Source organism: Echiichthys vipera, assembly GCF_963691815.1.
Source record: "Echiichthys vipera genome assembly, chromosome: 7".
In the NCBI taxonomy this organism is placed as follows: domain Eukaryota; kingdom Metazoa; phylum Chordata; class Actinopteri; order Perciformes; family Trachinidae; genus Echiichthys; species Echiichthys vipera.
This window is the reverse complement of record NC_139832.1, coordinates 20,390,468-20,408,519: the sequence shown is the minus strand read 5'-3', so window position 1 is coordinate 20,408,519 and position 18,052 is coordinate 20,390,468. Positions and strand designations below refer to the sequence as shown.

Genomic DNA, 18,052 nt, shown 5'->3' with positions numbered 1-18,052 from the left:
GGTAGAGGAAAAAAAAAACCTAATGTACACCAAAGCATTTTCATTAAGGACACAAGCTGATGATGGAGAATATCCACGTGTTCCATTATGAGTACAGAGTAGATTCAGCTCAGATCCACCCCTCACTTATGACCTTTACACAGATTGTCCATCCCCACTATGTCATCAATATTTACTCTCCTGCCTTTCATCAATTACGGAGGGGAGGCTTCAGGTATCCACAGTCAGGGACGATAGTGTAACACCCTCCGCTATCTTTGCTTTCAGGAGTGGTGGAACAAAAAGGTTCTATAAATGAATATAGTATGGGTTAGAAGAAGAAGAAAGCTGGCATAGCTCCTGCTCAGATATTTGCAGAGCACAGGTTATTTTCAGGTCAGTAAATTAAAATAATACAGCAGGATTTATTTCCTTTGCCTTAATAACAAAAATGGTCATACTAATCTATCTTGTGTAAAAAAGAAAACTCCCTGAAGCTGTTTTCTTTTATTAAGAGCTTTTATTATGGGATTACTAATCACATATGTCAAAGGTAAGAAAGCAGCCATTTATTCTTGACAATAGGGTTTCTACGGCAGCCTCGGTGGTGTTGTGTTGGCTACAGTGAGCAAACCCACAACCACTTTGTCCTCTCTAGCCTTCCTCATCTTTCATTCACTGCACTGCCCTCTTGTTTAAGCCAAAATATCAAAACATCCAGCGACACTTTGATACTGGAGTCAGTAATAAATTATGTTTCAGCCCCCAAGATACCCAAATTGTCGGTGGTTGTAAAGTCTTATCCATATGCACGTGCTTTAGGAAACCACAGTATTTGTAACAATGCCCCAAAATAGTGACCCCCCTACCCCCCATTTGGTAAATTATGCCCCCTATCTTCTGTTGCAGTTCATCTCAATAACCCTCTGCATTAATAATTGATGTATTCAAATTAGCTTATTGAGAGTTTGATTGTTTTTTTTTCTGATGCCACTGAATACATAAATCACAGGAGCCTAAAGATACGAAACAGGATATTATTTATCTATCAGTTCCTGGAAATGTATTACAATTAAATTTTTTTATTTATTGTCTTAGTTATACATTTAAGTAAAGAATTATGATGTACTATAGGCCATAGGAACACTTTTTTTCTATATTAGGTACCATAAGTGCAGTGGAAGTATGCCGTTAATGACCTGTTAGCATGCCCATGGGAAGAAACATTAGACAAAAGAGCCTGCCGGAAACACTGAGCGGGCTACCCCGGTGTCTCTGTGGGCAGTCTAAAAATACCACTGTGCCTCTTTCAGATATTGAAGCCGGGTGATGACATATAGTTGGCAGACCTTCGATCACTTTCCCCAAACTCCCACCAGAGTTGATTTTCTTTTCATATGCTGTCACAAATGGAAATCTTTATATGCAGCGTATTTTAAACGGGCTGGCTTTCTCTTCATTGTTTCAGTATCCAAACAAGTCTGTACTTTTATCACCCACTGTACTTGTTGAATGTCCTTTAGCTTACCCTGATAATTTTTCACAGGGCTCTCACTTCCAAATAAATTGCATGCTTTCCCCCCTTTGTGATTTACGGATAGATGCCCCAGCATATGCATGTTTTGGTGAGGACAATTTGCCTGTTTTTTTTGTACACTTCCTTTGAGCTTTGGAGGATTTTAAAAGGCTTTATTCTGGTCATACGGCTCAATTTCACTCTCGGCTTCATCTCAAATTCATTGAGAAGTTGTAAACGGAAAATCGTGATGACACGTCCTTGGTTTTCAATCTCCTTTCTAATATCCAGTCTCATCTCCGGTCTGTGCACCCACTACTTTAGACGCTGCATCGAGAAGCCAATCAATCTTCAATTTTCCGTGGTCATTGCATTTTTCCTCCACCCTCCTGGTGCATTCACGTTAGAAGTGAAATTGTTCCAGGGGTAAAGAGGTTAGCTCTCACGCGATTATCTCTCAGCTAAGGAGATGAGATGACAGCAGGAGCACTCAGCAAAAAGGATTTGGGGTACGCCCACGTAGGAAATTATTTTACTCTTGGTTTATAATGACATGGTCTACAGCTCTGTGTGAGCAATTGCTCTTCATTAGAGGCCCATTTACAGTATGCAAATGCTAAATTACATAGCATTGCAGTTTTGGGGGAAAGCAATTTTGCCTAAAAAAAAAAAAAGAAAACTTTGATCCCCAACTAAAATATAGCTAACAGATGGGATGGGGTTATGACAGAATTGGAACAGTCAATGCACTGTTAAAGAAATAGCCTATTTCCAGTGTCCTGTCTTTGCATTCTCAAGTGTTGTTGGAGTGAAAGTGATCTTTTCTGTTAGGCTGTAAGAAGAGTAAGTCAGGCCTTTGATATGAACAACAGACATTGTGTTGCCTTAGCTTTCTCCATTCAGCATTTGTATGGTCGCTGGGTTCACCAGTTATTATCCTTAAAGTAATTTTTTCTGCAAAGATTGCAGAAAATTCTGATATCAGCCTTTTGAAATATGGATATTTCCTGCTTTTCTCTGTTTTATATCATAATGAACTGAATATCTTTGGGCTTTGAACTGACACAAGAAGACATTTAAAGACATTACCCTGGACTTCGAGAAACTGGAATGGACATTTTTTCCAATATTATCTGACATTTTATAGACCAAATGATTTACAATAAATCTAGAAAATATTCTGCAGATTAATCATTGATAAAAATACTTGTTAAACGCAGCCAGAGTCCATATTTAGACAGATAGAGATCCAGACATGTTGGATGGCAGTAGATGTAGAGTAATGGATGGTAGAAAAGTTTTTCAGGGGTTCCTCTTGTTAGTGGCCACATGATCTCCTTGTTCCTCTGGTAATCAGTTGGCGGACGGTGGAGGAATGTGCTCCCGGCTTGAAAAGGTTTTGCAGTGCACAGAGAGGTCCTCCCTGCCTCAAGCTCAAATGGGGCTGCAGAAACTGAATCTACCTCCCCAGCTGGCCTCTTAGCTGGTAGAAATGTAGGGTCTGATGACAATGAAGACCTACAGTAGATGTATGATTTGACATACTGTAGATTGGAAAGACTGCCCATGACTAGTTGGACTATGATGCAAATGTGTTAATTCAGTGTTCCCATTCATCTTCTCCAAGTACTTGTTGCAAAGCGGGTCTTTCTCATTCCTTGATTCTCAACCATACTGCGTTAGGTACTTGTCTGCCTCTGTGACATATAGGCATGAGACTATTTTGTGAGGTGAACCACATGCATGGCGACTCAGGAAGCCAAGGCTGTAAACGCAGTGGGCTTCTGAGTGACACTGGCACTGGCTTTCATCTGTGCTTTACTGCCAGAAAAATCTGGTCCGGTTCTGAGGCAATATATAATGTATCTGGCCTCCCTGGCTTCACCGCACTGTGCAGTGGAAAAAGAGCGCACTTGTCTCCAAAATGGCTTTGGGATGTAATTGAACCATAATGCCTCTTATGTGAGCATCTTGTGGTGGAATGAAGATCTCACTTGACAAATGGGCTTGAGAAAATAAACTGGCATGTTTGAGTCATGACGTTGAGAGCTAGGCTACCGAGTCTTAAGCTGGCTGATGGAGGACTGGAGCCTTTGTCAGACTGACAAGAGAAGCTCGAGAAACCCAATCATCTGTGCGTGGACATCCATGGCATTTCTATTATTTCCCAGCTGGTTATTTCTTTGGCCCTTTCAGCATCCTGAGGCCAGGGAATATTTATTTTCTTCTGATCCATCTTAAGATGGGCTATTTCTGCTCACCCTTCTCAGAGTCACGTCATTTCATGATTAAATGAGTGCATGCAATCCTCGCTGAACCACACCAAACTCCCTATGAGCTTTCTGGTATTGAGAGGTGTCAGTTGCCAAAGTAAAGTGTAATGATGAGAGCTTCAGAACAGCTGAGGAAGCAGTTCATTGCTCTTGAGTCAACCGCATTTTTCAGTTCAATTTTTTTCTCACATATATGTTTATTTAATATGCTGATAAAAAAAGAATAATTTACTTCTTGTGCTGTCTGTGGCTCCCTCCTACCTTCTCTCCACCAGTCTCCCTTTGAACTGATCAAGTGTGCTAATTGTGACTGCAGTGACAACACATTACAACTTGGTGCACTTGGCTTGTTATCATGTGTCATGTCCCATCTATCACACCTTTAATTAATTTAAACACCTCTGTTCTGCTAATGCCAACCACCTTGTCTCCGCAGAGGCTCATTCTGTTGTCTTCAAACCAGCGCCACCATCTCCTCCCATTCGAAAACAGCAGAGGCCTGATGCTCTGTCAGACATCTCCGAATGTGGCAGAAAAGATTGGAAAAACCTTTAACATTGAAGGATCCCTATAGGGAGAAACATGCCTGCTCTTTTCCCCCTCCCTTGACCCTTGCTGCCCGTCACCCTCAGCCACTAACACACACAGCTTGTGGCTAATATAGCAGCATTAGGTTAGGTCATGCAGGTTCATCCCTGACACAGGGGAGGTCAAACTGGCCCCCTTACTTAGTGGTCATGCCTGAAAGGACAGGTTGAAAGTACACATTTGTTGTTTAGAAATGTCCACTTGGATCTCTCCGTTTTTCGCCACTGCTGCTTCATCCCCAGACAAACTGAACTGCCATGTTGATCGTCGCCCCAGGTCGCCTTCTCTTCAAGCTGTATTTTTACAACATGGCGTTTTTCTACTGCATGCCCATAATTGTTTGTGGCTAAGGGTGTGGTACTCGTGCTTAATCCCTAAGTCCACATGACCAAACTTTTGGAATAAAGCTGTAAGCAAATGCAAAGTTTCATTTCATAGCAACCTCTATTTTCTGCTTGGTCCTCACTGGTAAGAATAGCTGTACATCCTCCTCAGGGATTCGGTAGTGTACTGCCAGTAGAAACACTATATACTATAAACGCTGTGTTCCAACAAAGCTCTTTTATTGGATGTGGCAGAATGGTAAAATGGTCAGGCAGTGAAGCAGTGTGACTTTAATTAAATTGATGTCATTGCTGAAAATGCCAGCATTCAGTACAGTATCAGATATTGAGTTGATCTCTCCATTTAGTGTTCTTTTCTGTACCCAGAAGACCTTTTATAACCTTTTTTTTGTTCTCTTTACAGCCGTGCAATCAAGACTAATCAGGACCTGCTCTCAGAGACCCCCTGGACAAATATCTTCTACGATGACTTCTGGGGCACCTTACTCACACACAGTGGCAGCCATAAGTCTTACCGGCCCCTGTGCACCCTCTCCTTCCGCCTTAACCATGCCGTGGGTGGCCTGGAGCCCTGGGGTTACCACCTGGTTAACGTGGCCCTCCACGGGGCTGTGACAGGCCTGTTTACCTCCCTGGCTCGACTGCTGCTCGGAGGGGGCCTGTGGAGCCTGCTAGCCGGCCTTCTCTTCGCCTCTCATCCCATCCACACCGAGGCGGTGGCGGGCGTTGTGGGCCGGGCGGATGAAGGTGCTGCCCTGTTTTTCTTGCTGTCCCTGCTATGCTACATGCATCACTGTAAGCTGCGGGGCCACGCTGGACCCTGGCGGCTCGTGGCCTGGTTCTTGGGCAGCCTGGGCTGCGCCGCATGCAGTATGCTGTGGAAAGAGCTCGGAGTGACCGTCTTGGCTGTATCGGCGCTCTACGACGTCTGTGTTTTCCACAAGTTCAAATTGCGGCAAGTCATCATGCTCCTCTATAAGGTAAACAGTTTGTTCTCGCCCCGTGGTGCCGCTTTTTCACGTGTATCTTATTTCCTGCACCCGGTCCCTGGCTCATGAGAATCTGGCAAACAGCATTGGAAAGTTGATATACTGTGTGTGTGTGTGTGTGTGTGTGTGTGTGTGTGTGTGTGTGTGTGTGTGTGTGTGTGTGTGTGTGTGTGTGTGTGTGTGTGTGTGTGTGTGTGTGTGTGTGTGTGTGTGTGTGTGTGTGTGTGTGTGTGTGTGTGTGTGTGTGTGTGTGTGTGTGTGTGTGTGTGTGTACTGTATGTCTGTGTTTTGTTTGCTTTTCATCACAATATAATTTGAAAAACATTTGTGAGTGTATGCACAGCTGTGTCATTCAGGTCATATTGTTGTGTTTCCCATTAAATGCAAGGAAACACGTTGGGAAAAGGAAAGCAAACTGAATACTTTTTTCTCTGTAAAGGGAACAAACACTACTGCTGTTTTATTGCCAGACCCATGTATATTTATTACTGCAGCCGTTGATGGGTTATCTGAGAGGAATGTAATTGATTGTTAATTGATGGTGATGAAAATGTATTCTTATAATCCTTATACTTTAATCCTCGGGACTAAACTCACTCTAATACGCAAACCCACCCCCCAAGTGGCTTGCTACACATTTGAGGTTCCGACTTTTAACTCAAGATGTTTCCTGTTTGGGTCCGCCCCTTCTTTTGGCTCCACCTTAAACATTGTGTGTGTGTGTGTGTGTGTGTGTGTGTGTGTGTGTACATTCGCATTGCACACTGCAAGAAAAAGAGAAGGAAATTAAACCATTTTTCAAAAGAAATAGCTGAGATAACAAAAACTGATGGCCTCTTTGTATTTCTTTTTTGCTTTTGAAGCATTCAGCTATTAAGTAGCCTTTTTTTCCGGCAGCTCCTGAAAAACGTATTTACTGTTTGCTGTCTAGTCAATGAGACATCCACAGCTCTCCACCCATCATAACAAATTCAACATGACATGCACACAAACGTGACAACAGAGTAACAGAGCAGCCAATGAGAGGGTGGCTATCTGACACTCCTCAGCAAAGAACAACATTTAAAAAAAGATATGTCGTGTGGCAAGATAGGGTTCGGCAAGAATGTAGGCAGAAACAAAGAGAGACAGACACGGAAACAGAAATAAAGAGAGAAAATGGTTTAATTGAAGAGCAAATATAGCCTGTCTCTTTCATTGCTCAGCACAGTGTGTAAATGAAGTGAGGGCCTCTGCGGCCGTCTCCACCACACTGTCCTCTCATGATTTAAGCCTTATCTAACACCCTGTGTCCTCTGGAGTATGGCCCATCCGTTGCTGCTGGCAGACAGGCCTTCTAATGGCTTGTCAGGCATGGCTAGACTAGAGAGGAAACCGGGCCAAAAGGGCCAAGGGAGATGATGCCTCATAGCTGACAATTTTTCAACTTTTTGATCGAAAAACCACAAAGCCTGCTGATCCTATTGTCTTTGGGGAAAAATACAGACTGGCAGATAGTTACACTTCTTGCATGGAGTGAGCACTACAGATTCCTTTCATGGCTTGCCATCGTGGTTAACTAACTTGCCAGCGTGTCGAGGGGCAGATGTATTCTACTACAAAAAAATGTAAAGCAACATAGAGCTAGGGCTGCTAAAATCTCTTCAATGTATTAGGTTGTCCAGGGGGAAAAAAACGAGTATGACTAAATCTTTTTGCATTGCAAGTGCAAGATGGTGTGAACTCTGCTCTATTTCCAAGGTTAAAAAATGTTGTCATAAGTCATAATCTCTAAGTGGGCTCATGAGTGAATACAGCCGCTCATTCTCCACTATAGCACGTTGGTGACGTTTATATCATGCTACAACAGTTGGGTAAAACAAACCTTCGACAGTGAGGAAAAGGATGATTATCAAAGAGACAGCGATGAAAATGTCTAACTGGAGAAATGACAATATTCGGGAACTTCTGTCAGTAAAGACTGACTCCAAAATAATCAGAATAATCCAAAGAACGGCAAAAGACTTGGTTGTTTGTTAAAAGATTTTTTAGCTCCCTAACCCTGCGGCTAAGTGCAGCCTGGAAATCCCTAGAAGGCTGCAGGTACATGCCCTTATTTTTACCATTGCACAATGCAACCATCCAGTCTCTATATTGCCTACTTAAATCTCAAAGATTTGAGAATGAAGAGAAAAAATAACTGATATTGTTGTTCGACAATACTGGTGTAATGACAAGTCAAACTGACAGAGAAGATACAGCCTGAAAAGTGAAATCCCTTTCGTTGCAGGAAAGGAGAAAACTCACAGCGGGTAATTTTGAATTGAGGAAACATAAGGAGCTGTGTGGGTTGTCATGCACTTTTGGAAACACGCAAAACAACTTTTTTTCATTCTGTTGAGAGAAGACCATAAAGCAGCATGTTTTCTTGAAAGGGCGGCTGCATTTTACAGTATATAGCTCTTTATGCCTAAGGTGTAACTTGGAGCTGACAATTGACATTATAAAAATGTGTCATTTAGTTGCCCCACAGAAAACATAAAAGGAAGGACAGACAGAGTGCTCACAACATCACGTTGATCATGTTAACTGGGGAGGTTTTCTTGTCTGCCTGTAATATAATGGTGCTCTGTGATCATAGATTCATATGTAAGAGTTTTGTGACCTGATCTGTCTGTATCGCCATTACAAACAGCTCACTACGGCAACACGCTCATTCATCTCTGTTTGTCTATGTGGAGGGAGGCAGGCACTTTGACTGATGATAAGCAAAGGGAGTCGTTCCTCAGGGCGAGTTGAGCCTTTAACCGTCTGCATGAACATTAGTTGTGTACAGAGCTGAAAAGGATCACATTAAAAATATAAATGCAATTCCCTCTCTCAAGTTAGGGCTTGAGATCTATAAGGTGCTGAAAACTTGGTCACCCAAATTAAAGTGTACAAGCAGCACTGTAGCATTAATGTTTAGGGCAAAGCATAAAAGCATTAAAGAAGAACTATAACCAAGCTTTTTCCTTGTTTTAGTGCATCAAACCCATTCTTTAATCGGACTAAAGAGCCTGGCTTGTTCCATGACTGACAGGCCACAGTGGGCCGGCGCTACAGTACGTTTTATCACCAAGCTCTGCACTCACATTAAGTCATTTGACATTTAATGTTGGAAATGGTGAAATGAGCCTGCTTATCCGATAGTGGCACGCAGTCAATTACATTAGAGTTTTATATCTGCTGCAAATCTCTCCATTGTGTCATTACGGCTTCTGTGTACAGTTTGAAGGTTGCAGGCAGGGGAAACTGGGAGCTTTGTAATTCCATGTAAGTTCATAACTCATTTCATCAAGACTTGAACTGCACACTCATTGCATGCAAATCAGAGAGAAGAGGTAATGCATGGATATTATCTTGATTTATTGTTATTATGTGTTGCATAAAGGACAGCCATGCGCTAAAATTTAAACCTAAAAAAATAATAGCTTTAGAGACATCTTACATTAAACCATGCTCTGTTTAAATTAAGTCCAGATTTTTAGTTTGAATACAATGTAATTAGTTGATGTACTGCGCATGTGTTTCTTATTTTGTCTGTGTCGTCAACCTCAGCTAATAGCTAAAAGCTAATACAAGTTTAGGACTTCTGCTGTGTTCATGTCAGCGGTACTGGAACTATTCTGGTTGAAAGAATTAAAAAGGAAACACAGACAGCAAGAGGAAAACAATAGTGCCTAGACAGTAATTGAATAAGCACACGTTGGGTTAAAAGAGACGCTGGAATCAAAGCTCTTGTCATCCTCTTGCATCCAAGCTCAGGGGAAAGCTTTTATTAAGAGATCTAGTGCAACCTTTGTATGCTCCAATGACCTTTCTTAGAATAAATAGTGCTCTTTAGATAAATAATAGTCACCTATCTGAACATTTAGATGATGTTTTTATGAATATATATACAAACAAAACACCTCTTTCATACATAATCTGCCTGCAGAAACTTAAGTTGCAGTTTAAATATCTGTGACCATTAATCTCCTGTATACCTTTCAGCAAGCATTACCACCTCCCTCCGATTTAGTGTTGAACCCAATTGCACTTACAGTGTTGGTAACCAATGCCAGTGTGAGTCTAAGGCTTACAATATGCTTTAATTACTTCTGTCTCCAAGACATGTGCTGTCTTCAAAAGTGGAAAAAGCATGTCATTAAATTGTTTACTCAAGCTGACCTTTACAGTGGTGATATTCTCGCGTTGCTTTTGTCTCTGATTACAGCATTTATGACCATGTGTTCCTATGTATCAAACTACTCCCGGGCAATGAGTTTACAGCATTCAAATGTAACATAGTTGGCAATCGTGAGTGTGTGCGGTGTAACCACAATTTATGTGGAAAAACATGCTTTTTACAAGACCGTTTCCTGCACAGCATTAGTTAATAGGCTCATTTTCAATAAGAGATACTGAAACACAATTAGAGCTCCTAATTTAGTTAAGGAAGGAATGCTTTTTAACGTGATCTCACGGTGTTTACTCCATAGCATAATGCAATAAATTGTCTGTCCTGAGGATTGAGATTGGTTGACCAATAAAATAAATGTGAAACAAGGCTCTAGCAATGAGAAAAAACAAAACCTGCTGGTCCTGCCCAGATAATGCAAGTGTGCTGTCCACATTTAAACAAGAGAGAGAAAGTCTTAGTGGGTTATTATCACACTGAGGGGACAATTCTTTTAACATACAGGTACAGTATGAGCCACATTACCTGAGGGGCTGACACTCCCGACATGACCATGACAAGAACAACCCTTTGAAAACACAATCTGATGCTTTGAAACCGTAAACCAGATAAAGAGGAATTATCTTGGTGAAGTCATATCAATGCTGTACACAAGGGTAAGATATGTCTTCAGAAAAACTTGAGACGTTCCCCTGCAAAGGGCTTTTGTTCACATCCAATGTCCAGTGACGCACCCACTGGATAATGACTTCTAAATCTGGGACGCGACCCAGCTGGTCCCTAGTGAATGTCAAGCTTACACACTTTATCTTATCACACCTCCCATTTTCTGTTCACACTTTGGTTATTAGTGCAAGGTCACTGCTTACGGCGTGTGTGTCTGGAGGGTGACAGAGCTGACAAGGTTTACCTGGGCTGAGAGCTCAAGTGTCATGGGGCTGGTGAGGTTGGCGAGGCCTGACCTAAGGGAGGGCAGATGTAAGATGGGGGTCTCCCTCCGAACATATGTATTTGTGCAGTACCTGTTTCCATGCCGAGCGGTGTGTGTGTGTGCGTGTGTGTGAGCTATAGACCCTGCATTCGAAATATGACATCCATACATACCCTTGCTGTGTATTAGATGAGGTAAAAAGAAACACAACCCAGCCAATACATTCTTACCTGGGGCTACACAGATGCTCCTCCATGCTCTAATGGCTCCTGTCAGTGTGTGATGGATTGGGCCTGGGGGGCTCAGCTAGTGCCCCCTGCCCTCACCCACCTGCCTCTCATACACACCACGCTTCTGGTCTGGATATGGAGATGGGCAGTGGCAGGCATGCATTAATGGAAACACAATTATAGAAAAACAAAAAGGTTATATGGGTAGATATTTAGGTTGTATAAACTTTAAGGAATAGTTTGACAGTTTTACACTTATTCACGGCCTTGCTGAGTGATAGACAAGAAGAACAATACCATTGTCAAGTCCGCATGGTAAATATGAAAGTACAGCCAGCAAGCACGTAGCATAGCTTAGCTTAGCACAAAGAGTAGAAACAGGGAGAAATAGCTAGCTTGTAGTTCTGTTGTCACTGTGAGCTTGCAATGCAATCAGCGGAGACTCCAGGAAGTTACAATAAATAGTCACCCAGGTAAGCCTCTGTAAAACCATTTATCTTTTTTTTTTATTCTGTGGTTATAAACAAACAAGATATTAGTTGTCCAGAGGTTAGATTTTGTTACCTTTGTACAGAGCCACGCTAGCACCCCCCAACCCCGTTATTTGTCTTTACACTAAGCTAAACTGAGATAAGCTAACCAGCTGCTAATAGTTGCTACATATTTGAATGGTAACAATCTGCTCACATATTAGTGGGGTAATAGTGAAGACATTCCAAACACAGATGACTGAACAGGTCTTTCAACCCCTGAATGTCTGCGCTGTGGGGTAAAATGAGGCAAGTGCAACCACAGTGATAGAAAGTGACTTGAGCTGGGTTTGCTTCAGCCCAACATTCATCAGGCATAAGTGAGCCTGACAGGCAGGGTGCCAGCAACAGCCAGCACAGTGACCCTGACTGTGCCTGCTGTGAGAAGATGGAAGCAGAGAGGAAGAATTAAAAATCCCTGAAACAAAGCCTCGTGTTGGTATGAAAAACAAACCTGAAATACAGCATGAGGCTTGACATATTTTACAGTGTCCCTTGCTTGGCTTCTCTCTGAAAATATTGCATACCCCGTTCTTTTTATAGCTAGCACATCTGAGAATCAATAGTGGCATGTTATGTAAGATCTCAGTCCTTGAAAAGAATGTCCCACAGTCCCAGTGTCCTGCAGTAACTAGTGCATCTATCCGATTGTCTTAAATGGAGACATGTATGGATTTGTTGGTCTGTCTGTTTTCTTGAATCATAAAGCTTTCTCGAGGGATAATTGATTCACCCAGAAGTATTACTGAAAATAAACTCACTTTGACGGAAGTCACCTAATTTTAACTACTGAGACATGCTGGACATGCATCTTTCTTTCTTAGACAGTCCTGAACTACTATCGTACCTACTCTTCCAGCATATTCTAAGGTCAATTGATATTTTACATTTAAAGAATTTCAGACTATAGTTTAGGACTTCAACACAAGTGAAATATAGCATGGGCCTTTGTTTCAGTAGCTGACCATACTTCATGTATATGTCTAATTTTTATGGTCTTAGCAAATAAACTGGCATGTAAAACTAGTATGCCAGAACTGCATTATTTGAGAATTCCAGATACTGTACCAGTAAAAAAAAAAAAAAAAAAAACAGTGAAAGCCTTTGTTAGGCCTCGTGTCATTTTATTACACTTAATTCTTTCTCTTCTTTCTGCTTTTTGTTACTATAGTTAAACTCAACAGTGTATGAAACAATACTGTTTATGACCTTCATTTTACACAGTGCAAAATCACAAACTCAATTAGTGTTTAGATGTGTTGTGAGTGGTTGTTATATAAGCTTACCAAAAAGATGAATATGAAAACTGGAACAGCTCAAAGCCTTATGAAAGTTTTACAGTAGTCTTGAGAAGTTTAATGTTAGTTATTTATATACTTTATATAGTAAATTCAGGTTGAGTCCCAGCAGAAATTCCCCTTGTGCGTGCTGCTACAAAAGGACCACTGCATTTTCCAGGAGAATTCCGATCATCACTGTGGCTGCTCCCAGTACAGAAGGGGAGAACTGAAGAGAGATGGGGCATGTGCGAAAGAGATGCAGCAAAAATGTGTGAGAGACATTAATGGATGGGGTGGCCAAGGGACAGGGAGGGAGAGAAAGAGAATCGGCTGTAGACATTTTCTTTGTGATGTTTTTCTGTCAGATGGCTGTCGCTCCCCATGAACCATCAGCCACTCAATGCTCTATTTTAGGACACACAGACTGGGGATGGACCCATATACCAAGCTGGTGCTGTTTATTAAACATGGGCTATCAATTAGTCATAGAGGTTCCTCTCTGAGCATGTGAAACCTGCAATGGCACTCATTGTCCATGTTTATTTACTTATTTGTTCTGTAATGGTTTCTAACATACATTTTTAATATGTGTATTTTATATTCAGTGAGATGAGCCACCCTTGCTTACCATGCTGCTAAACCTTAAAGAATATCAGTATTATTGGGTTCAATGGTGTATCATACATATATGTATATATGTATATATATATATATATTTAAGGATGAAAAAAAAGGATTATTCATTGTAAGTACAACTGTAGGCAGAAAGTATTAAAGAAAGATATAGAGTTTTGAGATTTCTGCTGTTCTAAAATATAGGATAAAGTCCATCTACAGTAACCTACATGATGGCCAACTTTATGTCTCAAGGGACTGCTCTAGGACAAGGAGGATGTGGGGTCATAGAGTCGTTTTCACCTGGTTTTAACATCCGTCCTGAGGCATTACTTGTGGACAACTCATCTGTTCAGGCAGCAGAATGTGTCTCCGCCTGGATCTTAAGTAACCCTGTATGATGGGATTTCACTTACCTGCTCTATATGCAAATAAACTTGTACATCTTTCCTGTTTGCAGATGTTAATGAAAAAAATGTCTCACATAAATCATTACTGCAGAACCAGTCTTCATACCTTTTCTTTGAATTTCGATTACATTTTCATCTCATCTTTATCCGCTTATCCGTGGTCGGGTTGCGGGGGCAGCAGCTTTAGCAGGGGACCCCAAACTTCCCTTTCCCCGGCCACATTAACCAGCTCTTGAGGGGGGTTGAATGTGTTGTGTCCGTATTACAGCGGCTCCAGGGCTTAGCTCATAGGCTGCTAAAAGACGACATGCTGCCCGGACCACCTCCAACTGTGGTCTGAGTGATCTGATCGCAATGCGTCCTCAGTGAATCCTAGTTGCATTCACACCTGTGCTTAGAGCTGTCCACTTGTGATCTGATCACTCAGGATGGTTGTCCGAAACAGGGTCATTATGACTTGCACAGTTGTCACATGACGACTGTGTTTGCAAATCTTGGAGTATCAATTTAAAATGTCAATGTTGTCCAACTAAAACAAAAGTGGTAATATAAGACTGATATTAATGCCTGGTGTAGGGAGGGACAGTGTGCTCTATTTAATTCTTCTATGAGACGGACACAAAGAAGGCATTGTTCATTTTTTATAATAAATCCGGGACCAGATCTGATGCTCTGTCTTTGGATGAGGTCCAGAACTACTCCCATACTCTTCCACTCAGTCCTTCTTCATGTCTTTTTTATTCCTTCAATTCCTGGAGCACTGGGTGCTGTTCTTCAGCTATTTTCCCCTAATTCCTGCTCCCACAGTACTTTCTAATTGTTTTTAAATTCTTCCTTGTTTAGCTGCTGAGTTGCAGTTTTTGTCCTTAAACACTCAGTCAACCGTGTGGACTAAATGGATTCTGGCCCACACTTAACTCTACTTTCTGCTTTCTCCTCTGTGACACATTGGAATGATTATCACAGCAGTAAAGCCAAGCCACATGGGATGATACCGGTTGTAAACATGGATGCAAATTATGGAAAGAGTCTTCATCCACAATAAGATCTGTAAAGGAAAATGCAGTGCTATTGACTCAAGCTTTCATTAAATCATGTCATTATTTGTGATCAAGTCTTGGTTTTGTGAGCGACAGCATGTTAACTAAGCCCAAAACCTCTCTTCAAGACATATAATATAACTAAGCTGTTGTTTTATTATTTATACAAATTTACACAGCAGTTTGCTTTACCTACAGCATGAAATCCTACTTAGGATTAATATTGAATTAGTATTTGAATGAATTAGTTGTGAACACCCTTCACCATCCTTTCACAGAAGGATTGAGTGTTGCACGGAAAGGAAACATAAAGGTGTGATTTCTGGACCAGCACACCTGGGAAAAAATCCTCTCATTCCCCAGATTCATTGGTAATCTCTGGGCATACTGTAGAATATAGTTATCATACCCTTATGGGAGTTCAAGCCTGCATGGAGACACGTGGAAGCACAGTACTACAGACATATCTCTGCCAGCATACTCTCACAACATTAAAAGTTTCTCTGTTTTCATTTGTATCTCTCAGTCTCCTCTCTTTGTCTGTTCTTTTTCTTTGTTTTCTCTCTCTCTCTCTCTCTCGTGCTCTTTGTATTTCTCTCTCTCCATTCATTATTTAACATCTTTGCTGAAAACTACAGATAACATAATTTCATGGTCCTTAAGTGACTTTCATGACTATATGATAATTTTATGAGTATGATCTATGGATCCATTCCTTTACAAATTAAGCAGTGTCTGTTAGTGTCGGCTATTTTATGAAATTATTTTAATCGAGGTTTTGGAAAAAGAACTGTGTGTGTATTCTCGTGTATGTCTCAGGCTTTGTCTGAACTGCAAATAATGCCGTATTGTTACTTGTACAGTATAAAAATGTTTTTTATTGTTATGTTTTTAGTTGTTATGAATGTTGCATGCTAACCATTGACTGTATAAAACATGGATGTAGTCTTTGTGGTGTCACCCATAGGTTTCTGATGAGCCATTGTGAAGCTTAATGTGGGCGGCTCTGCCTATCTGTATCTTGGCAATGCCTTGCCCCTAATACTCCTGGCTAATTAAAAAAAAAAGTTAAATTAGCTTGACCTAGAGACAAAAACTGTAAAGGCTGTAAGAATGTTTATTTTTACTGTAAAGTTGGATACTATAACATAGGGGTCTTTTGGAGTCAGCCTCGAGTGGCCATTAGAAGAACTGCAGTCATTGGCACTTCTGCGCTGGCTTCCTATTTCAGCACCAGAGGTTGTTGCTTGATGCTAATACAGATCTTTAATCTGCAAGAGCTGATTTCTGTGTCCACTTGATGCAGGTTATAAATCTCTGTAGGTGTCTCATTACAAATAACCATTTTCATATTGTCTCATGGTTTTGTCATTGTCATCTGATACATTTTTATTATAATAATATAAATTACTTTAAATACAGTTGTTTGGCTGTAGTCTTATTTCCCACAGTGACACTCTCATGTTATCTTCAGATTTGTTTTTCCTTTTATGTTCCATTGCTAAAAAAAAAAAAAAATTGGAACTCTAATTTTTGATGATGAACATTGACTGCTTTATGGTTTCTGTTGATCGTCATCACCCCACACCGCAAGTCATGTCTTTATGTTTCTTGAGCTCCTCTCATGCTTGTTGCTAGCCAGTATAAACAGCAACAAATGGCATGCTGTCACAGAGATGTGGTGGTCAACCGTAACGTGACACACCAGGCAGTTATTTTCATAAAGTGGTTCAGAGGAAATATGCAATTGGAGCAATTTTTCGACATCCAACAACTGATTTTCCTCTAACAGTATATCTGCTTAGCTTTGGTCCCTAGCACTGGCTTTGTGCATCTCATTTGTGCATGTTTTGCAGGGGCTTATCGCCTCTCTAAACCCCTCAATACAATGGCTCTGATCTCCCAAATACATAGTAATGACTGGGAATCCATGCATGGACAGGACTAATCTAGTTTGGATGCAGCTGGCAACATGCCTTAGACAGTTTATTGTATTTTTATATCTTCTTTTTTTTGTCCAAGAGCAGCATTTAGCATAAAGCACTTCCCTCCAACCCACATCCCACCCTCTGTAGAGCTTGAATCAGCATCTTGTCACAGCGAATTTGCAGTAGTGGTCACACAGTCTAGTTGGCCCTCGCAGTACAAATAAATACGGGAAACGAAAGACCAGAAATAAGAAACACTCTGTTTATTTTTCAAACCATTACTGTGGTTTCACCCAATAAATATCTTCTAAGAAACATTAAGGGTTTTGAGTCGACTTTGGTTTTCCATTGTCATTATGTTCTTATTGTTTGGTCTGCCTGATGCTTTCGCCTTTTACTGACTATGACTTCAGTTTGTATTTAGTACGAATGAAGATGAATTTAGTCGTTTTATTTTCTGGGCTTTTCAGTTACTTTGATGGATTGTGATGCATGACCTTGATGTTGCTGTGTGACTCGGCAAATGCAGTATGAAAAATAATAGCAAATATAAGCATGCTTTTTACCACTTTGAGTCACAGGGTCGAGCTGGTGCGTGAGTTGAACTTGAAGAGGGCAAACTTTTCTGACTTTTGGAAAATATAGTGAGTTGTTTTTCTGATTTTTCATAAGTTTTATCAACTCAAGTTTCAGTTAACTTGGCAAAGTGGAGGTTTTTCCAATGATTAGATGTTTATGTTCTTTGCCTCAGGCCCTCCTTCATCTTCCTACTGCCTACCTATAACACACTTCTTCATTTAAACTCAACCAGATTTCGTACCCTCCAGAGGCACCCTCTGGTTGACAGAATGAGATATGTTTTTCCTATGCCTTTATAAATCTAAAGATGCCTGATTGCCACTGATGACCAAATAAATGTACTCTGATTATGGCACTGAGAGGGGGAGGTACTTTCTGACCCCTAAACAAGGATCATCTGGCTTCAGTATGAAAAGAAGACATTTTGTAGCATGATTGGGACATCTAAAATAAATGCATTTTAAAGGGAGACGAGGTGAGACAAGCTGGAATATCAAGTGAAGGATTCAAAAGAAATGGATCTTGTGTGGGTTCAATGATTATGGTTAACAAGAGCTGACCAAGACAGCAGGAGCTGGCGTGTTTTTACGACGCCTTGGGCGGAAACTTTTTTTGCTCA

At 41.0% G+C, this 18,052-nt stretch overlaps 1 protein-coding gene across 1 annotated transcript in view; it reads left to right on the top strand.

Moving 5' to 3' along the window:
- tmtc2b (transmembrane O-mannosyltransferase targeting cadherins 2b) overlaps positions 1–18,052 on the top strand; it is a 92,091-nt gene that overhangs the window by 36,498 nt on the left and 37,541 nt on the right. The window contains exon 2 of the mRNA XM_083915960.1: positions 5,104–5,680. Within this exon, the coding sequence (XP_083772086.1) occupies positions 5,104–5,680 (577 nt within the window). The remainder of the gene's footprint in view (positions 1–5,103; positions 5,681–18,052) is intronic.